Here is a 16,745-nt window from a genome sequence, read left to right as displayed (position 1 = left end):
ATACATTTACTAAATTCTACCGTTTTGATGTATTTGTTTCTTCGAAAGCAGTTTTTGGTAGAAAAGTTCTTCAGGCAGCTGTTTCAGTTTTTCTTCTGCTTTTGTTTTCAGTTTTTTCTTTCAAAAATGAAATAAACTTATTTTTTTGGGTTGTCGATTAATTTTTTCAGCGGAATATGGCTGTTTTTATTTTTATTCCCTCCCTCTCTAGTGACTCTTGAGTGGAAGATTCCACATCTTGGGTATTGATATCCCATATGTCACTAGCTCATGGACTCTTGCCAATTACATGAAAGAAAACATAATTTATGTAAGAACTTACCTGATAAATTCATTTCTTTCATATTGGCAAGAGTCCATGAGGCCCACCCTTTTTATGGTGGTTATGATTTTTTGTATAAAGCACAATTATTTCCAAATTTCCTTTGTTGATGCTTTCTAGGCCTTTCTTTATCACCCCACTGCTTGGCTAATCGTTAAACTGAATTGTGGGTGTGGTGAGGGGTGTATTTATAGGCATTTTGAGGTTTGGGAAACTTTGCCCCTCCTGGTAGGATTGTATATCCCATACGTCACTAGCTCATGGACTCTTGCCAATATGAAAGAAATGAATTTATCAGGTAAGTTGTTACATAAATTATGTTTTTTTCCCAGAATTTATTTTTGTTTTAACATTTATTTCTGAGTCTGCATATAATTCTTGAAAATATTTATAGATATAATTACTTATTTCTTTATTAATCGTGGTTCTACCTGACGATGTTTTCATGGCTTTGATCATAGATCTTTTTTTTTTTTTTTTTTTTTAAATTGGCTAGATGTTTACCTGACTTGCCTCCATGTCGAAAAAAGAAAAACCCTGATTTAAGATCATCTTGTACAACTTTTTGAGCTAGAAAAACTTCTCTTGTTCTTTTAGATTTCTGGTATCTCTGCCAAAGTTTTTTTAGATGGGTCACATATAGGAATTGTAGGTGTTGCGGAGATGGTTAGCTAACTGAATGTTTCTAGTAATGTATTTACATTTTTGCAGGACCAGTTATGCTTTAATCTCCCCCCTTATTACTGCTTTAAAGCTCTCCCAGAGTGTTTCCGCACCAATTTCTGGTGTTGAGTTAATGTGAATAAATTCTAACCATTTTATTTTAAGCCAGGTATTGAATTATGTATTTGAAGCAAGATATCTTGGGAAGAAGAATCTATTAAAATTTTAATATTTAGTGTAATGATTGCTTGATCTGTAATAACAATTTCCTGGATATCTGCATGTATATCAAAAGTCATTAATGTTTCACTAATTAAAAAAATAGTCTATTCTAGACATAGTTTGATGAGCATGAGATTCACAAGTAAATTTCTTTAAATCAGGGTTTTGTATCCGCCAAATGTCTTTAACATGTAATAGATTTTTAAAATTTGTAAACAGTTTGGTGTGCTGTTTATTGTCTTTATTCAGAGAGAAATTAAGTCTATCTAACGTAGGATAGTCTGTCAGGTTGAAATCTCCTGCAATAATTAAATTACCAGAGAAAAAAGGCAACAAATTGGCTTGTAACGTTTCCCATTTTTTTTTAATCTTTTTTATTAGGTCCATAAATATTGCATAATGTTAATACAATTCCCTCCACTACAATCTGTATAATTAAATATCTTTCCTCTTTGTCCATTTCGACATTAGTAATTTCATAGTGGAGATTCTTGTTAAATAGAAAGGCTACTTCCTTTTTCCTACCAGTGCAAGGAGTACCCATCACTTCACCAACACAACCAGTTTTTAATTTAACCAATTTGATTTCTTTTAATTGTGTCTCCTGTAAGCATGCTATGTCTATTCTATGCTGTTTTAATTGTGTTAACACTTTTTTCCTTTTCTGTAGGGAGGTAAATCCCCCCCCTACATTCCACGAGACCTGTTACTTTTTTATTAAACATTTGGGACAAATATTTAAAGCCCATAATGGAGGAGGGGGGAGGCAATTAAAATAATAACTATATACCTTATCTTTTTAGCATTTTTAGATATTCGTTTTGTCAAATCAGAAAACCAGAAATAAAAATACTTGTTTCTCTTGCATAATACTTCTATAATACCAATTTCCATAGGTTTAAGGAGAAATGACATTGTCATGTCATACATTTGCTTTCCTTTTAGAACGTAATATATCCGAGTATAAAACCCTTTTAATCTAGCAAAATCCCTGACCTCCTCAGGAGTATTCAATGTTATGCGTTCAACTTCTGTTAAAATTTTAATTTTTGCTGGATAGGTAACTGTTGCCTTAATCTAGTTCTTAAAGTTTTGCAGCAGGCTCTATTTGATCCGATGCATGTTGTTGATATAAAATTGTTATCTTGGAAGGTTTTGTTTCTTCTTGCTATCTCTTCTGCTAGTAGAGTGTCTGAGCTTTCAGCTCTGCAGTGTGATTCATCGTACCTTATTTTTCATGCTGATAAGGCGGTGCTTTGTACCAAATTGGGTTTTCTCCCTAAGGTGGTGTCGGATCGAAACATTAATCAGGAAATTGTTGTCCCTCCTTTTTGTCCTAATCCTTCTTCTCATAAGGAATGTCTTTTGCATAACTTGGATGTTGTGCAAGCGCTAAAATTTTACTTACAAGCTACTAAAGATTTTCGGCAATCTTCTGCCCTGTTTATTGTTTTCTCTGGAAAACATAAGGGTCAGAAGGCCACTTCTGCTTACTCTGTCTCTTTGGTTGAAAAGTTTGATTAGTTTGGCTTATGAGACTGCTGGACAGCAGCCTCCTGAGAGAATTACGGCTCATTCCACAAGGGCTGTCTCCTCTTCTTGGGCTTTTAAAAATGAAGCTTCTGTGGAACAGATTTGCAAGGCGGCTACATGGCCCTCTTTGCATACTTTTTCCAAATTCTACAGATTTGATACTTTTGCCTCGGCTGAGGCTTCTTTTGGAAGAAAGGTTCTTCAAGTGGTGGTGCCTTCTGTTTAGGTCCTCCTGCCTTTTTCTCCATCCCTGTTCATTCCGTGTCTTCTAGATTGGGTATTGGTTCCCACTAGTAATTGATATGAAGTTATGGGCTCTCCATTTCTTAGGAAAGAAAGCAAAATGTATGCTTACCTGATAAATGTCTTTCTTTCCAGACATGAAGAGTCCACGAACCCGCCCTCTTTTTAATTATAATTCAGGAGTTTTTTTGAGTAAACCGCAGGCACCTTTTTTACCCTTGTGTTCTTCTTTTTCCATTTTCCTTCGGCTGAATGAATGGGGATTATGGGTAAGGGAAGTGACACTTAACAGCTTTGCTGTGGTGCTCTTTGCCTCTTTCTTCTGGCCAGGAGTTTAATATCCCACTAGTAATTGGAATAAAGAAATTTATCAGGTAAGCATAATTTTTTTTTTCTTTCATACAGTTGGTGAGAATCCACGATCCATTACTCCTTGGAATTATTATTCTTTTCCACTCGGTGGAGGCAAAGATTCTCAAACGCCAAGAGCACTATAAAACCCCTCCCACCTCACAGTTACCTTAGTATTTACTTTACCTCCGCTGGAGGTGGTCAAAGATTAAAGATGCATATTTTATTCATCAGAGAGAGGGGTTGTCAGTCTATATTGATGCCCGGTTTCCCTCAGAGTTCAGTGCTTGTCAGAGGGATATATATGGGGTATGGTTTGTTACTCTCTGTTCACCTCATATGAGATCTCCATAATTGTTTTGCAGGGACTTGTCTTTTGCCCTCCTATGGATCTAATCCTACTCCATAACCTCTGCTAATATGTTTCAGTACTGGTTGTTTATCATGCTGAAAAATAAAAACATTTTCTAAATCAGGCACTTTCTCAAGGAATGGAATGATGAAACCTGTCTGTACTTTTCAGCATTCATGATCCCATCAATTCGTACAATATTGTCAACACAACTGACAGAAATACAGCCCCAAACCAGGACATACCCTCCACCATGTTTTACTCAAGGCCGCAGTACATAATTCTCTTTTCCACTGATCTTCATTCCAATCTTTGTCCGCTTTAGTATATTTTAGCCTTTTCACACTGTTCCCCTTCCGAAAAGTGGTTTCTTGACTGCTACCCTTCCACAAAGACCATTCCTGATCAAGCTTCTTCAGGCTGTAGAAGGGTAAACTTAGCATCCCGATGAAGCTGCCAGGTGCTAAGACAGGTCTTTGCTGGACTTCTTCCGGTCTCTCAAAGAAGAAACTCTGTGAAAATCTCATCAGATTTTGAAAGTTTTCTTGGCCTTCCAGTCCTTTTTTTGTCCTTGACCCTCTCTAGATTATTCATATTTCTTTATAACAGCTTGAATACCACAGCTTGTGTATCCAGTTTGTTTGCTGATTTCCCTTTGAGGGTGGCTTTGCTGAAGTATTATTTATGTTGGTAAAATTTTGTGATCTTTGGCATTTTGAATGGAATGATGTGATTGAAAGTTGGTCTTATTAGCAAGCTTCCAATGAAGTAAACTCATACTACATGTGTATGTAATGCTCAAACATATCTTACACAAACCTGGTGTTTTAGACCTTTTTCACAGCAGTCATTTTGACATGAGATAGTAGGACAAATACAGGTGTTAGCAATGACATTCATTTCGGTTCCATTTAGGTTTAGAGAACCAGGTTCCTGCTATTGCTCAAGTGTAAGGGAAGGTCACACTAAATACTTGCCATTTTAGCCTATAGAAGAAGGTTTTTTTCTGATTTTCTTTTTTTTAGTACTGCATACTAATATCCTGTATTTTCTGGTTGTATTCTAATAAAGAGACTAAGAAATAATTATATATGGTCTTTATACCATTGCTAAAACAACAAATCTAATGGTGGTCTAAGACTTTTGCACAGTACTGTGTATGCGTGTATATGTATGTGTAGATATATATAGATATATATTTAGATATAGATAGATATTTAGATGTGTGTGTATATATATATATATATATATATATATATATATATATATATATATATATATATATATATATATATATATATATATATATATATATATATATATATATATATCCCTGGGACAGAATCTCTATTTTATTCCTCTTGCTTTTTTTGCTTGTGTCAGTTTTTATGGTGCACGTTAGGTTAAGGCATGTTAGGTTAAAGCATGTCGGAAAAGCGCTCATCAGCTCATTCTGTATTGTTAGTTCGTCTTGCGTATGTAGGGTTTCACATGGTAATCCCCTTCCTGGTTAGTTTTTTTGCAGGTGTTATTCAGTTCCTCTGAGCGTTAGCTGGCCTTCAGATGTGATGTTTTTCTACTCATTTGTTTTGTAGCTCAGCTCAGCGCGCCTTATACTTGTAGATCCTTTTAAGCTACTTTAGGAGGGACTAAATTATTTCTATTCCTCAAGAGATTTTTTTAAAGGGGATATAATTATTTTTGCTTTGCTTTGCTCAATGCTATAATAGATTCTGGTTCTGTCCCTAAATCTACCTTAGAAGCCAAGTCCACTTAACACCTTCCTACTGTTAAGTGTTAATGAGAAGAAGAAAAAAAAAGTTGTTTCTCCAGCTTATTTATGTGACTCATGTTTATGTTGATGCATTCAGACCAACCTAATGCTGCTTCTATGGGTATTACTACTCCCTTTGTCCTTTTAAAGAGAGTGCCTTAGTTGTATAACCAGTGAAAGACTTCATCAAATCTTCTATCTCTGAGGCTCTGACTTCTCTCTGTCTTCAAGTAAGTGTAAAAGATCAGTGTTAGTTTTTTTTCTTCAGAAGGGGAGTTTTCTCAGATGAGTCCTCCTCCTCTGATGTTTAACTTTTTACATGCTCTTTGTTGTTTAAAATATTAATTAATTCACTTCTGAAAGAGGTCTTATTTACTTTGATGGTAAAAGATTTGAAAGTTTCTGAGGATAATCCTTGTAATTGTTTAAATTCAGTTTTTAAGACTGATGCTAAACTCCCTGAGGTTTTTCCTATCCTTGAAGCTGTTTCTGATGTGGTTTTCAGGGAATCGTCTAAGCCAAGTAATTCTTATAATGCCTCTGCAAGGTTTACAACGTTATATCCTTTTACCTTCTGCTAAGGTGGAATTGTGGGAGACTCTTCCTAAGGTTGATGGGGATATTTCCATTTTGTCTAAGCGTACTACTACCCCTTTAGAAGACAGTACTACTTTTAAAGACCCTTTCCATCTTAATGGGAAGAGAATCCACTGCTTCATTCATTACTTGTGGGAATTAAGAACCTGGCCACCAGGAGGAGGCAAAGACACCCCAGCTAAAGGCTTAAATACCTTCCCCACTCTCCTCATCCCCCAGTCATTCTGTTTGGGGTGACAGGAAGGCACAGGGCTTGTGAGCTCAAGAGGAATCCCTCCTCCCGATCAACATCTTGGAACTTCAAGCAATTTTCAATGCTCTGAAGGCATGGCCTCTTCTGGGTTTGGCCCAGTTTATCAGATTCCAATCGGTGGCTTACATCAACCATCAGGGGGGGAACAAGGAACTCCCTAGCAATGAGGGAAGTATCTTGAATTCTGCAATGGGCGGAGGCCCACAACTGCTCGCTGTCAGCGATCCACATTCCGGGTGTGGACAACTTAGAAGTGGTTTTCCTCAGCAGACAATCCTTATATCCAGGGGGATGGTCTCTCCATCCTGAGGTGTTAGCGGAGATTTGCAACAGATATGGGACGCCAGAGATAGACCTCATGGCGTCCTGGCTCAATTTCAAGCTACCCAGACATGGTTTGCGATCCAGGGATCCTCAGGTGGAGCTAATAGTTGCATTAGCAGTGCCTTGGAGGTTCAGTCTGATCTACATTTTTCCGCCATTACCACTTCTCCCTCATGTAGTAGCCCGCATCAAGCATGAGCAAGCATCAGTGATTCTAATTACTCCATCGTTGCCGCGGAGGATGTGGTGCACAGACCTGGTGGGGATGTCCTCATCTCCTCCATGGAGGTTACCTTGTTGCAGGGATCTGCTGGAGCAAGGTCCCTTTGTTCATTAAAATCTAGATTCTCTGAGGCTGACTGCATGGAGATTGAATGCTTAGTCCTAGCCAAGAGAGGTTTCTCTGAGAGAGTTATTGATACTCTTATTCAAGCTGATAAACCGGTTACTCGTCGCATCTATCATAAGTTGTGGAGAACCTACTTATTCTAGTGTGAAGAGCGTGGATTCCCCTGGCATAAGTTCAGGGTTCCAGGATTCTTTCTTTTCTCCAGGATGGTCTGGAGAAGGGCCTTTCTGCTAGCTCCCTTAAGGGACAGATTTTGGCCCTATCTGTTTTACTGCACAAGAGGCTCGCTGACCTTCAAGATGTCAAGTCTTTTCTTCAGGCTCTGAGTAGAATCAGGTGTGTGTTTAGATCTAGCGCTCCTCCTTGGAGTTTAAATCTTGTTCTTATAGTTTTGCAGAAGGCTCCGTTTGAGCCTATGCATGTAATTGACATTTAAATTACTATCTTGGAAGGTTCTTTTTCTACTGGCTATTGCCTCACCGCGCAGAGTATCCGAGATGGCTGTCTTGCAATGTGACCCCCCTTACCTAGTATTCCATGCTGATAAGGTTGTTCTTCGTACTGGGTTAGGTTTTTTTCTTTCTAAGGTTGCAACAGCAATCAGGAAATTGTGGTTCCTTCCTTGTGTCCTAATCCTCCTCCTTCGAAGGAACGGTTACTTCATCATTTGAATGTGGTTCGGGCCTTGAAGTTCTATCTCCAGGCTACGAAGGAGTTTAGACAGACTTCTTCTTTGTTTGTTGTCTATTCTGAGAAGCGTAAGGGGCAGAAAGCCTCGTCCACTTCCTTGTCCTTTTGGTTGAGGAGCATTATTCACTTAGCTTATGAGACAGCGGGTCATAAGCCTCCTCAGAGGATTAAGTCTCATTCAACTAGAGCTGTGACTTCCTCTTGGGCCTTCAAGAATGAGGCCTCTATGGATCAGATTTGTAGGACGGCTACCTGGTCTTCCTTATATACCTTTTAAAAAATTTACAATTTTGACGTTTTTGCTTCGGCTGAACGAGCTTTTCGGAGAAAGGTTTTGCAGGCTGTGGTGCCCTCAGAATAGGGGCCGCCTCTCTCTTTACCCTCCTGTTTCAAGATTTGGGTATAGGTTTCCCACAAGTAAGGAATTAAGCCGAGGACTCTCCTCATACAGAAGGAAAGTACATTATCTGGTAAGCATAATTTGTTTTTATCCTAATTTGTCCTTGTTTTTCAAAATCTCTGCATTTTTAGCCAGTTTGGGGTCTTTGAGATTATTGATACAGAGTCTCTTCTAGACACTGAAATCCATTTTTATAAGTTTTTTTTTGGTTTGTTTTTTTAAATCTTTCTTTTATAACAAAAAAATAGTCAGTGTCTTCCATTAAACTCTTTCAGTCCAAGTCCTAGTAGTGAAATCATTTTGAGTGACAACACATGAAAGTCTACCTTGTCCTAGGTAGATTCTAATTGTAGTGCCTTTTTACATGCACAATAGTTTATGCAATGGAAGTTGAGAAGTGAAGAGAGAAGTTGAAAAAAACAGCTAGCAATAGGAAGGAATACAAATTTGAGAGGTTTGTGGATAGAGTCACAGGTAACTTTTGGATGGTTTTGCTCATTGTGGGTGTAGCTGGATAGTTCAGGAAGGGGCAACACATGTGGGCTACAATTGTGGTGTTTTTGTGACCCAATAGAACCCCCACTACCTGTTTCTTATGCAATTTTGATATTTAACTTGTTTTAACTTTTATGAACCACCAAATTGTATGATTTAGAGCCAGCTGTGACTGAAGATTTGTTTAAGGTTTTGTCTTCTAGTGGATGAGATAATGCTTAAGACGCCTTCCATGTTATATTACTTGGACTGATATGTTGTTGACATGGAGCTAAATTGTTAGGTGCAAAAATTCTGCTTTTAAAAAAGTAAAACCTCTTGCAGTATATTTTCAGGACATCTAACTTTATTTATAAATAAATGTATTTAATTGTGCTTTCTTCCCAGGGTATTAAGGATGAAACAGTTTCAGGAAAAAGTTCTGCTGAAATATTTATTAAAACAGAAGCTCATGTTAAACCAAGGCAGAGATCTGGCTCTGAAGCATCTTCTCTTAAGACTGGGTATGTTCAATATACTTGGCTTGTTGTGAAAATATATTATTTGTTTTGAATCTTGTGTTATTGTATCACTCTATTTTGCTTTAAAACCAACTTAACTGTAAAATAACTTTCTTTCTCCAACATAGGTGTGTCCGGTCCACGGCGTCATCCTTACTTGTGGGATATTCTCTTCCCCAACAGGAAATGGCAAAGAGCCCAGCAAAGCTGGTCACATGATCCCTCCTAGGCTCCGCCTACCCCAGTCATTCTCTTTGCCGTTGTACAGGCAACATCTCCACGGAGATGGCTTAGAGTTTTTTAGTGTTTAACTGTAGTTTTTCATTATTCAATCAAGAGTTTGTTATTTTCAAATAGTGCTGGTACGTACTATTTACTCAGAAACAGAAAAGAGATGAAGAATTCTGTTTGTATGAGGAAAATGATTTTAGCAACCGTAACTAAAATCCATGGCTGTTCCACACAGGACTGTTGAGAGCAATTAACTTCAGTTGGGGGAACAGTTTGCAGTCCTTTGCTGCTTGAGGTATGACACATTCTAACAAGACGATGTAATGCTGGAAGCTGTCATTTTCCCTATGGGATCCGGTAAGCCATGTTTATTACGATTGTAAATAAGGGCTTCACAAGGGCTTATTTAGACTGTAGACCTTTTTTGGGCTAAATCGATTGATATTAACACTTATTTAGCCTTGAGGAATCATTTATTCTGGGTATTTTGATATAATAATATCGGCAGGCACTGTTTTAGACACCTTATTCTTTAGGGGCTTTCCCAAAGCATAGGCAGAGTCTCATTTTCGCGCCGGTGTTGCGCACTTGTTTTTGAGAGGCATGGCATGCAGTCGCATGTGAGAGGAGCTCTGATACTTATAAAAGACTTCTGAAGGCGTCATTTGGTATCGTATTCCCCTTTGGGTTTGGTTGGGTCTCAGCAAAGCAGATACCAGGGACTGTAAAGGGGTTAAAGCTTAAAACGGCTCCGGTTCCGTTATTTTAAGGGTTAAAGCTTCCAAAATTGGTGTGCAATATTTTCAAGGCTTTAAGACACTGTGGTGAAAGTTTGGTGAATTTTGAACAATTCCTTCATGTTTTTTCGCAATTGCAGTAATAAAGTGTGTTCAGTTTAAAATTTAAAGTGACAGTAACGGTTTTATTTCAAAACGTTTTTTGTACTTTCTTATCAAGTTTATGCCTGTTTAACATGTCTGAACTACCAGATAGACTGTGTTCTGAATGTGGGGAAGCCAGAATTCCTATTCATTTAAATAAATGTGATTTATGTGATAATGACAATGATGCCCAAGATGATTCCTCAAGTGAGGGGAGTAAGCATGGTACTGCATCATTCCCTCCTTCGTCTACACGAGTCTTGCCCACTCAGGAGGCCCCTAGTACATCTAGCGCGCCAATACTCCTTACTATGCAACAATTAACGGCTGTAATGGATAATTCTGTCAAAAACATTTTAGCCAAAATGAACCCTTGTCAGCGTAAGCGTGGATGCTCTGTTTTAGTTACTGAAGAGCATGACGACGCTGATATTAATATCTCTGAAGGGCCCCTAACCCAATCTGAGGGGGCCAGGGAGGTTTTGTCTGAGGGAGAAATTACTGATTTAGGGAACATTTCTCAGCAGGCTGAATCTGATGTGATTACATTTAAATTTAAATTGGAACATCTCCGCATTTTGCTTAAGGAGGTATTATCCACTCTGGATGATTGTGAAAATTTGGTCATCCCAGAGAAACTATGTAAAATGGACAAGTTCCTAGAGGTGCCGGGGCTCCCAGAAGCTTTTCCTATACCCAAGCGGGTGGCGGACATTGTTAATAAAGAATGGGAAAGGCCCGGTATTCCTTTCGTCCCTCCCCCCATATTTAAAAAATTGTTTCCTATGGTCGACCCCAGAAAGGACTTATGGCAGTCAGTCCCCAAGGTCGAGGGAGCGGTTTCTACTTTAAACAAACGCACCACTATTCCCATAGAGGATAGTTGTGCTTTCAAAGATCCTATGGATAAAAAATTAGAAGGTTTGCTTAAAAAGATGTTTGTTCAGCAGGGTTACCTTCTACAACCCATTTCATGCATTGTCCCTGTCACTACAGCCGCATATTTCTGGTTTGATGAACTGATTAAGGTGCTCGATAGTGACTCTCCTCCTTATGAGGAGATTATGGACAGAGTCAATGCTCTCAAATTGGCTAATTCTTTCACTCTAGACGCCTCTTTGCAATTGGCTAAGTTAGCGGCTAAGAATTCTGGGTTTGCTATTGTGGCGCGCAGAGCGCTTTGGTTGAAATCTTGGTCGGCTGATGCGTCTTCCAAGAACAAGCTACTAAACATTCCTTTCAAGGGGAAAACGCTGTTTGGTCCTGACTTGAAAGAGATTATCTCTGATATCACTGGGGGTAAGGGCCATGCCCTTCCTCAGGATCGGCCTTTCAAGGCAAAAAATAGACCTAATTTTCGTCCCTTTCGTAAAAACGGACCAGCCCAAGGTGCTACGTCCTCTAAGCAAGAGGGTAATACTTCTCAGGCCAAGCCAGCTTGGAGACCAATGCAAGGCTGGAACAAGGGAAAGCAGGCCAAGAAACCTGCCACTGCTACCAAGACAGCATGAAATATTGGCCCCCGATCCGGGACCGGATCTGGTGGGGGGCAGACTCTCTCTCTTCGCTCAGGCTTGGGCAAGAGATGTTCTGGATCCTTGGGCGCTAGAAATAGTCTCCCAGGGTTATCTTCTGGAATTCAAGGGACTTCCCCCAAGGGGGAGGTTCCACAGGTCTCAGTTGTCTTCAGACCACATAAAAAGACAGGCGTTCTTACATTGTGTAGAAGACCTGTTAAAAATGGGAGTGATTCATCCTGTTCCATTGAGAGAACAAGGGATGGGGTTCTACTCCAATCTGTTCATAGTTCCCAAAAAAGAGGGAACGTTCAGACCAATCCTAGATCTCAAGATCTTAAACAAATTTCTCAAGGTCCCATCGTTCAAGATGGAAACCATTCGAACTATCCTTCCTTCCATCCAGGAAGGTCAATTCATGACCACGGTGGATTTAAAGGATGCGTATCTACATATTCCTATCCACAAGGAACATCATCGGTTCCTAAGGTTTGCATTCCTGGACAAACATTACCAGTTCGTGGCGCTTCCTTTCGGATTAGCCACTGCTCCAAGGATTTTCACAAAGGTACTAGGGTCCCTTCTAGCGGTGCTAAGACCAAGGGGCATTGCAGTAGTACCCTACCTGGACGACATTCTGATTCAAGCGTCGTCCCTCCCTCGAGCAAAGGCTCACACGGACATCGTCCTGGCCTTTCTCAGATCTCACGGCTGGAAAGTGAACGTGGAAAAGAGTTCTCTATCCCCGTCAACAAGGGTTCCCTTCTTGGGAACAATTATAGATTCCTCAGAAATGAGGATTTTTCTAACAGAGGCCAGAATAACAAAGCTTCTGGACTCTTGTCGGATTCTTCATTCCGTTCCTCTTCCTTCCGTAGCTCAGTGCATGGAAGTGATCGGGTTGATGGTAGCGGCAATGGACATAGTTCCTTTTGCGCGCATCCATCTAAGACCATTACAACTGTGCATGCTCAGTCAGTGGAATGGGGACTATACAGACTTGTCTCCAAAGATACAAGTAGATCAGAGGACCATAGACTCACTCCGTTGGTGGCTGTCCCTGGACAACCTGTCACAAGGGATGACATTCCGCAGACCAGAGTGGGTCATTGTCACGACCGACGCCAGTCTGACGGGCTGGGGCGCGGTCTGGGGGTCCCTGAAAGCTCAGGGTCTTTGGTCTCGGGAAGAATCTCTTCTACCGATAAATATTCTGGAACTGAGAGCGATATTCAATGCTCTCAAGGCTTGGCCTCAGCTAGCAAGGACCAAGTTCATACGGTTTCAATCAGACAACATGACGACTGTTGCGTACATCAACCATCAGGGGGGAACAAGGAGTTCCCTAGCGATGGAGGAAGTGACCAAGATTATTCTATGGGCGGAGTCTCACTCCTGCCACCTGTCTGCTATCCACATCCCGGGAGTGGAAAATTGGGAAGCGGATTTTCTGAGTCGTCAGACATTGCATCCGGGGGAGTGGGAACTCCATCCGGAAATCTTTGCCCTAGTCACTCAGCTGTGGGGCATTCCAGACATGGATCTAATGGCCTCTCGTCAGAACTTCAAAGTTCCCTGTTACGGGTCCAGATCCAGGGATCCCAAGGCGGCTCTAGTGGATGCACTAGTAGCACCTTGGACCTTCAAACTAGCTTATGTGTTTCCGCCGTTTCCTCTCATTCCCAGGCTGGTAGCCAGGCTCAATCAGGAGAGGGCGTCGGTGATCTTGATAGCTCCTGCGTGGCCACGCAGGACTTGGTATGCAGATCTGGTGAATATGTCATCGGTTCCACCTTGGAAGCTACCTTTGAGACGAGACCTTCTTGTTCAGGGTCCGTTCGAACATCCGAATCTGGTTTCACTCCAGCTGACTGCCTGGAGATTGAACGCTTGATTTTATCGAAGCGAGGTTTCTCAGAATCTGTTATCGATACTCTTGTTCAGGCCAGAAAGCCTGTAACTAGAAAGATTTACCACAAAATTTGGAAAAAATATATCTGTTGGTGTGAATCTAAAGGATTCCCTTGGGACAAGGTTAAGATTCCTAGGATTCTATCCTTCCTTCAAGAAGGATTGGAAAAAGGATTATCGGCAAGTTCCCTGAAGGGACAGATTTCTGCCTTGTCGGTGTTACTTCACAAAAAGCTGGCAGCTGTGCCAGATGTTCAAGCCTTTGTTCAGGCTTTGGTTAGAATTAAGCCTGTTTACAAACCTTTGACTCCTCCTTGGAGTCTCAATTTAGTTCTTTCAGTTCTTCAGGGGGTTCCGTTTGAACCCTTACATTCCGTTGATATTAAGTTATTATCTTGGAAAGTTTTGTTTTTAGTTGCAATTTCTTCTGCTAGAAGAGTTTCAGAATTATCTGCTCTGCAGTGTTCCCCTCCTTATCTGGTGTTCCATGCAGATAAGGTGGTTTTATTTACTAAACCTGGTTTTCTTCCGAAAGTTGTTTCTAACAAAAACATTAACCAGGAGATTATCGTGCCTTCTCTGTGTCCGAAACCAGTTTCAAAGAAGGAACGTTTGTTGCACAATTTGGATGTTGTTCGCGCTCTAAAATTCTATTTAGATGCTACAAAGGATTTTAGACAAACATCTTCCTTGTTTGTTGTTTATTCAGGTAAAAGGAGAGGTCAAAAAGCAACTTCTACCTCTCTCTCTTTTTGGATTAAAAGCATCATCAGATTGGCTTACGAGACTGCCGGACGGCAGCCTCCTGAAAGAATCACAGCTCATTCCACTAGGGCTGTGGCTTCCACATGGGCCTTCAAGAACGAGGCTTCTGTTGATCAGATATGTAGGGCAGCGACTTGGTCTTCACTGCACACTTTTACCAAATTTTACAAGTTTGATACTTTTGCTTCTTCTGAGGCTATTTTTGGGAGAAAGGTTTTGCAAGCCGTGGTGCCTTCCATTTAGGTGACCTGATTTGCTCCCTCCCTTCATCCGTGTCCTAAAGCTTTGGTATTGGTTCCCACAAGTAAGGATGACGCCGTGGACCGGACACACCTATGTTGGAGAAAACAGAATTTATGTTTACCTGATAAATTTCTTTCTCCAACGGTGTGTCCGGTCCACGGCCCGCCCTGGTTTTTTTAATCAGGTCTGATAATTTATTTTCTTTAACTACAGTCACCACGGTACCATATGGTTTCTCCTATGCTAATATTCCTCCTTAACGTCGGTCGAATGACTGGGGTAGGCGGAGCCTAGGAGGGATCATGTGACCAGCTTTGCTGGGCTCTTTGCCATTTCCTGTTGGGGAAGAGAATATCCCACAAGTAAGGATGACGCCGTGGACCGGACACACCGTTGGAGAAAGAAATTTATCAGGTAAACATAAATTCTGTTTTCTAGGTGGTAAGAGTCCACAACATTTTTTATCGGTGGAATTCACTTCCTGGCACCAGGAGGAGACAGAGACCCCACAGCAAAGCCTTAAATATATCTCCTAGTTCCCTCTTTCCTAGCAGTTCTTTGCCTCGTCAAGTGGGTAAGGAGAGAAGAGGTGTTCTAAAAGAATTTATTCTTCAGTGGATCAGTTCCCAGAAGAGACCGTTTTTATTCTACAGCTGGTACACTGCAATTCTTGTAAGTGAAGTTTGTGTTCAGCAGGCTGCTGGTGATGCTGGGAAGTTCCCAAGCCTCTTCCAATGCTGGCCGGATGAATGTAATTCCCACCATGACTCCAAAATCTGTCAGTGACAGCACAGGATCATTTGCTATCTGCTCCAGTGGTAAGCTATGCAGTGCACATGGATGAAGGGGTACGCCTTCAGTACTGTCCGAATTAATGCAATCCCCACCATGGCTCCAACATCTGTCAGTGACAGGGGGGCTCTTCTGTGAGCAGACATTAAACACTACACTGACCTAGTAGGTTGGTTTAGTTAATCCATATTGTTCCCCATTATACAGGAGTTTCCTTTATTAGGTACAGTCAGTCTGGATATGTTGTTTGCCATAGTGCTGGGGGGAATAGGGTTCTGTGTAAGGGGGCAATGTTTAGGTGTTTGAGGCAGACTTTTTCTTTTACACAGTGCAAACTTGCTCTTCAGTGCTATGATCACAAGGGCAAGATTGCGGTAGAAACTGTTTTCTTCCCTTTAAAGGGATATTAAACCCAATTTTTTTTCTTTCGTGATTCAGATAAATTATGCAATTTGGGAAGGAAGGTTTCCTTTTCTTTCATGTAATTGGCAAGAGTCCATGAGCTAGTGACGTATGGGATATACATTCCTACCAGGAGGGGGCAAAGTTTCCCAAACCTAAAAATGTCTATAAATACACCTCACTCACACCTTAGTTTTACAAACATTGCCTTTGTTGGAGGATGGTGAAGCACGTTGTGCTTAATTTCTTCTGTGAAAGGCGCTTCTAAGCATTTTGAAGCCCAATTCCTCTCAGAGTACAGTAATTGTAAGAGGGATGTGAAGGAAGTATTGCCTGTTGATTTCATGGTTTCACCCATGGTTAATCTATTCAACGGCTCTCAGTTATTGGTCGCAGGGATTCATCCCCTGCCTCCCTTTTAGGATCGACGTTATACTTTTATACCATTACCTGTGCTGATATTTTTTAGTACTGGTTTGGCTGTCTGCTATATGTGGATAGGTGTCTTCAGGTAAGTATATATTTTTTTTAAGACACACTTACTTTTTTGGCACTTTATATTTTTAAAATTTTTAAATATATATTGCATATATTTGCCGTGAGTCAGGTCTATGTTTATTTCCCTTTGTAGTCTATCAGTTTCAGCATGAAAAATTGTTTAGGAGAAATTTTGTATAATTTTTTTTTCTTACTTGAGGTTCCAGCTAGTTGTAACTTCAGTCTTGTTTTTTCAAATTTCCGCGGGCAAATTAGGCTCGCGATGGCGCAAAATGTTTCTATTTATTGCATCATTCTTGGCGCAAATATTTTTGGTGTGAAGGTTGCGTTTGTTGTGACGCAAGTCACGTAATTTCTTGCGTCTGTTGATGCAAAAAAATTTGCCACAAAGTCGCGCCTGTTATGACGCGAATAGTATTCTTTCTTGTTAACCTTGA

The 16,745-nt window shown here is 40.4% G+C and overlaps 1 protein-coding gene across 1 annotated transcript in view; it reads left to right on the top strand.

Annotated features, from left to right (window-relative positions):
- Positions 1–16,745, top strand: part of CEP192 (centrosomal protein 192) — a 1,162,204-nt gene that overhangs the window by 1,077,228 nt on the left and 68,231 nt on the right. Inside the window, exons 43-44 of the mRNA XM_053715857.1 lie at positions 1,878–1,881; positions 8,956–9,071. Coding sequence (XP_053571832.1) covers positions 1,878–1,881; positions 8,956–9,071 — 120 coding nt within the window. The remainder of the gene's footprint in view (positions 1–1,877; positions 1,882–8,955; positions 9,072–16,745) is intronic.

Source organism: Bombina bombina, chromosome 5 (genome assembly GCF_027579735.1).
Source record: "Bombina bombina isolate aBomBom1 chromosome 5, aBomBom1.pri, whole genome shotgun sequence".
Classification (NCBI taxonomy): domain Eukaryota; kingdom Metazoa; phylum Chordata; class Amphibia; order Anura; family Bombinatoridae; genus Bombina; species Bombina bombina.
Note: the sequence above shows the minus strand (reverse complement) of the source record. Positions and strands in the feature narration are given on the sequence as shown.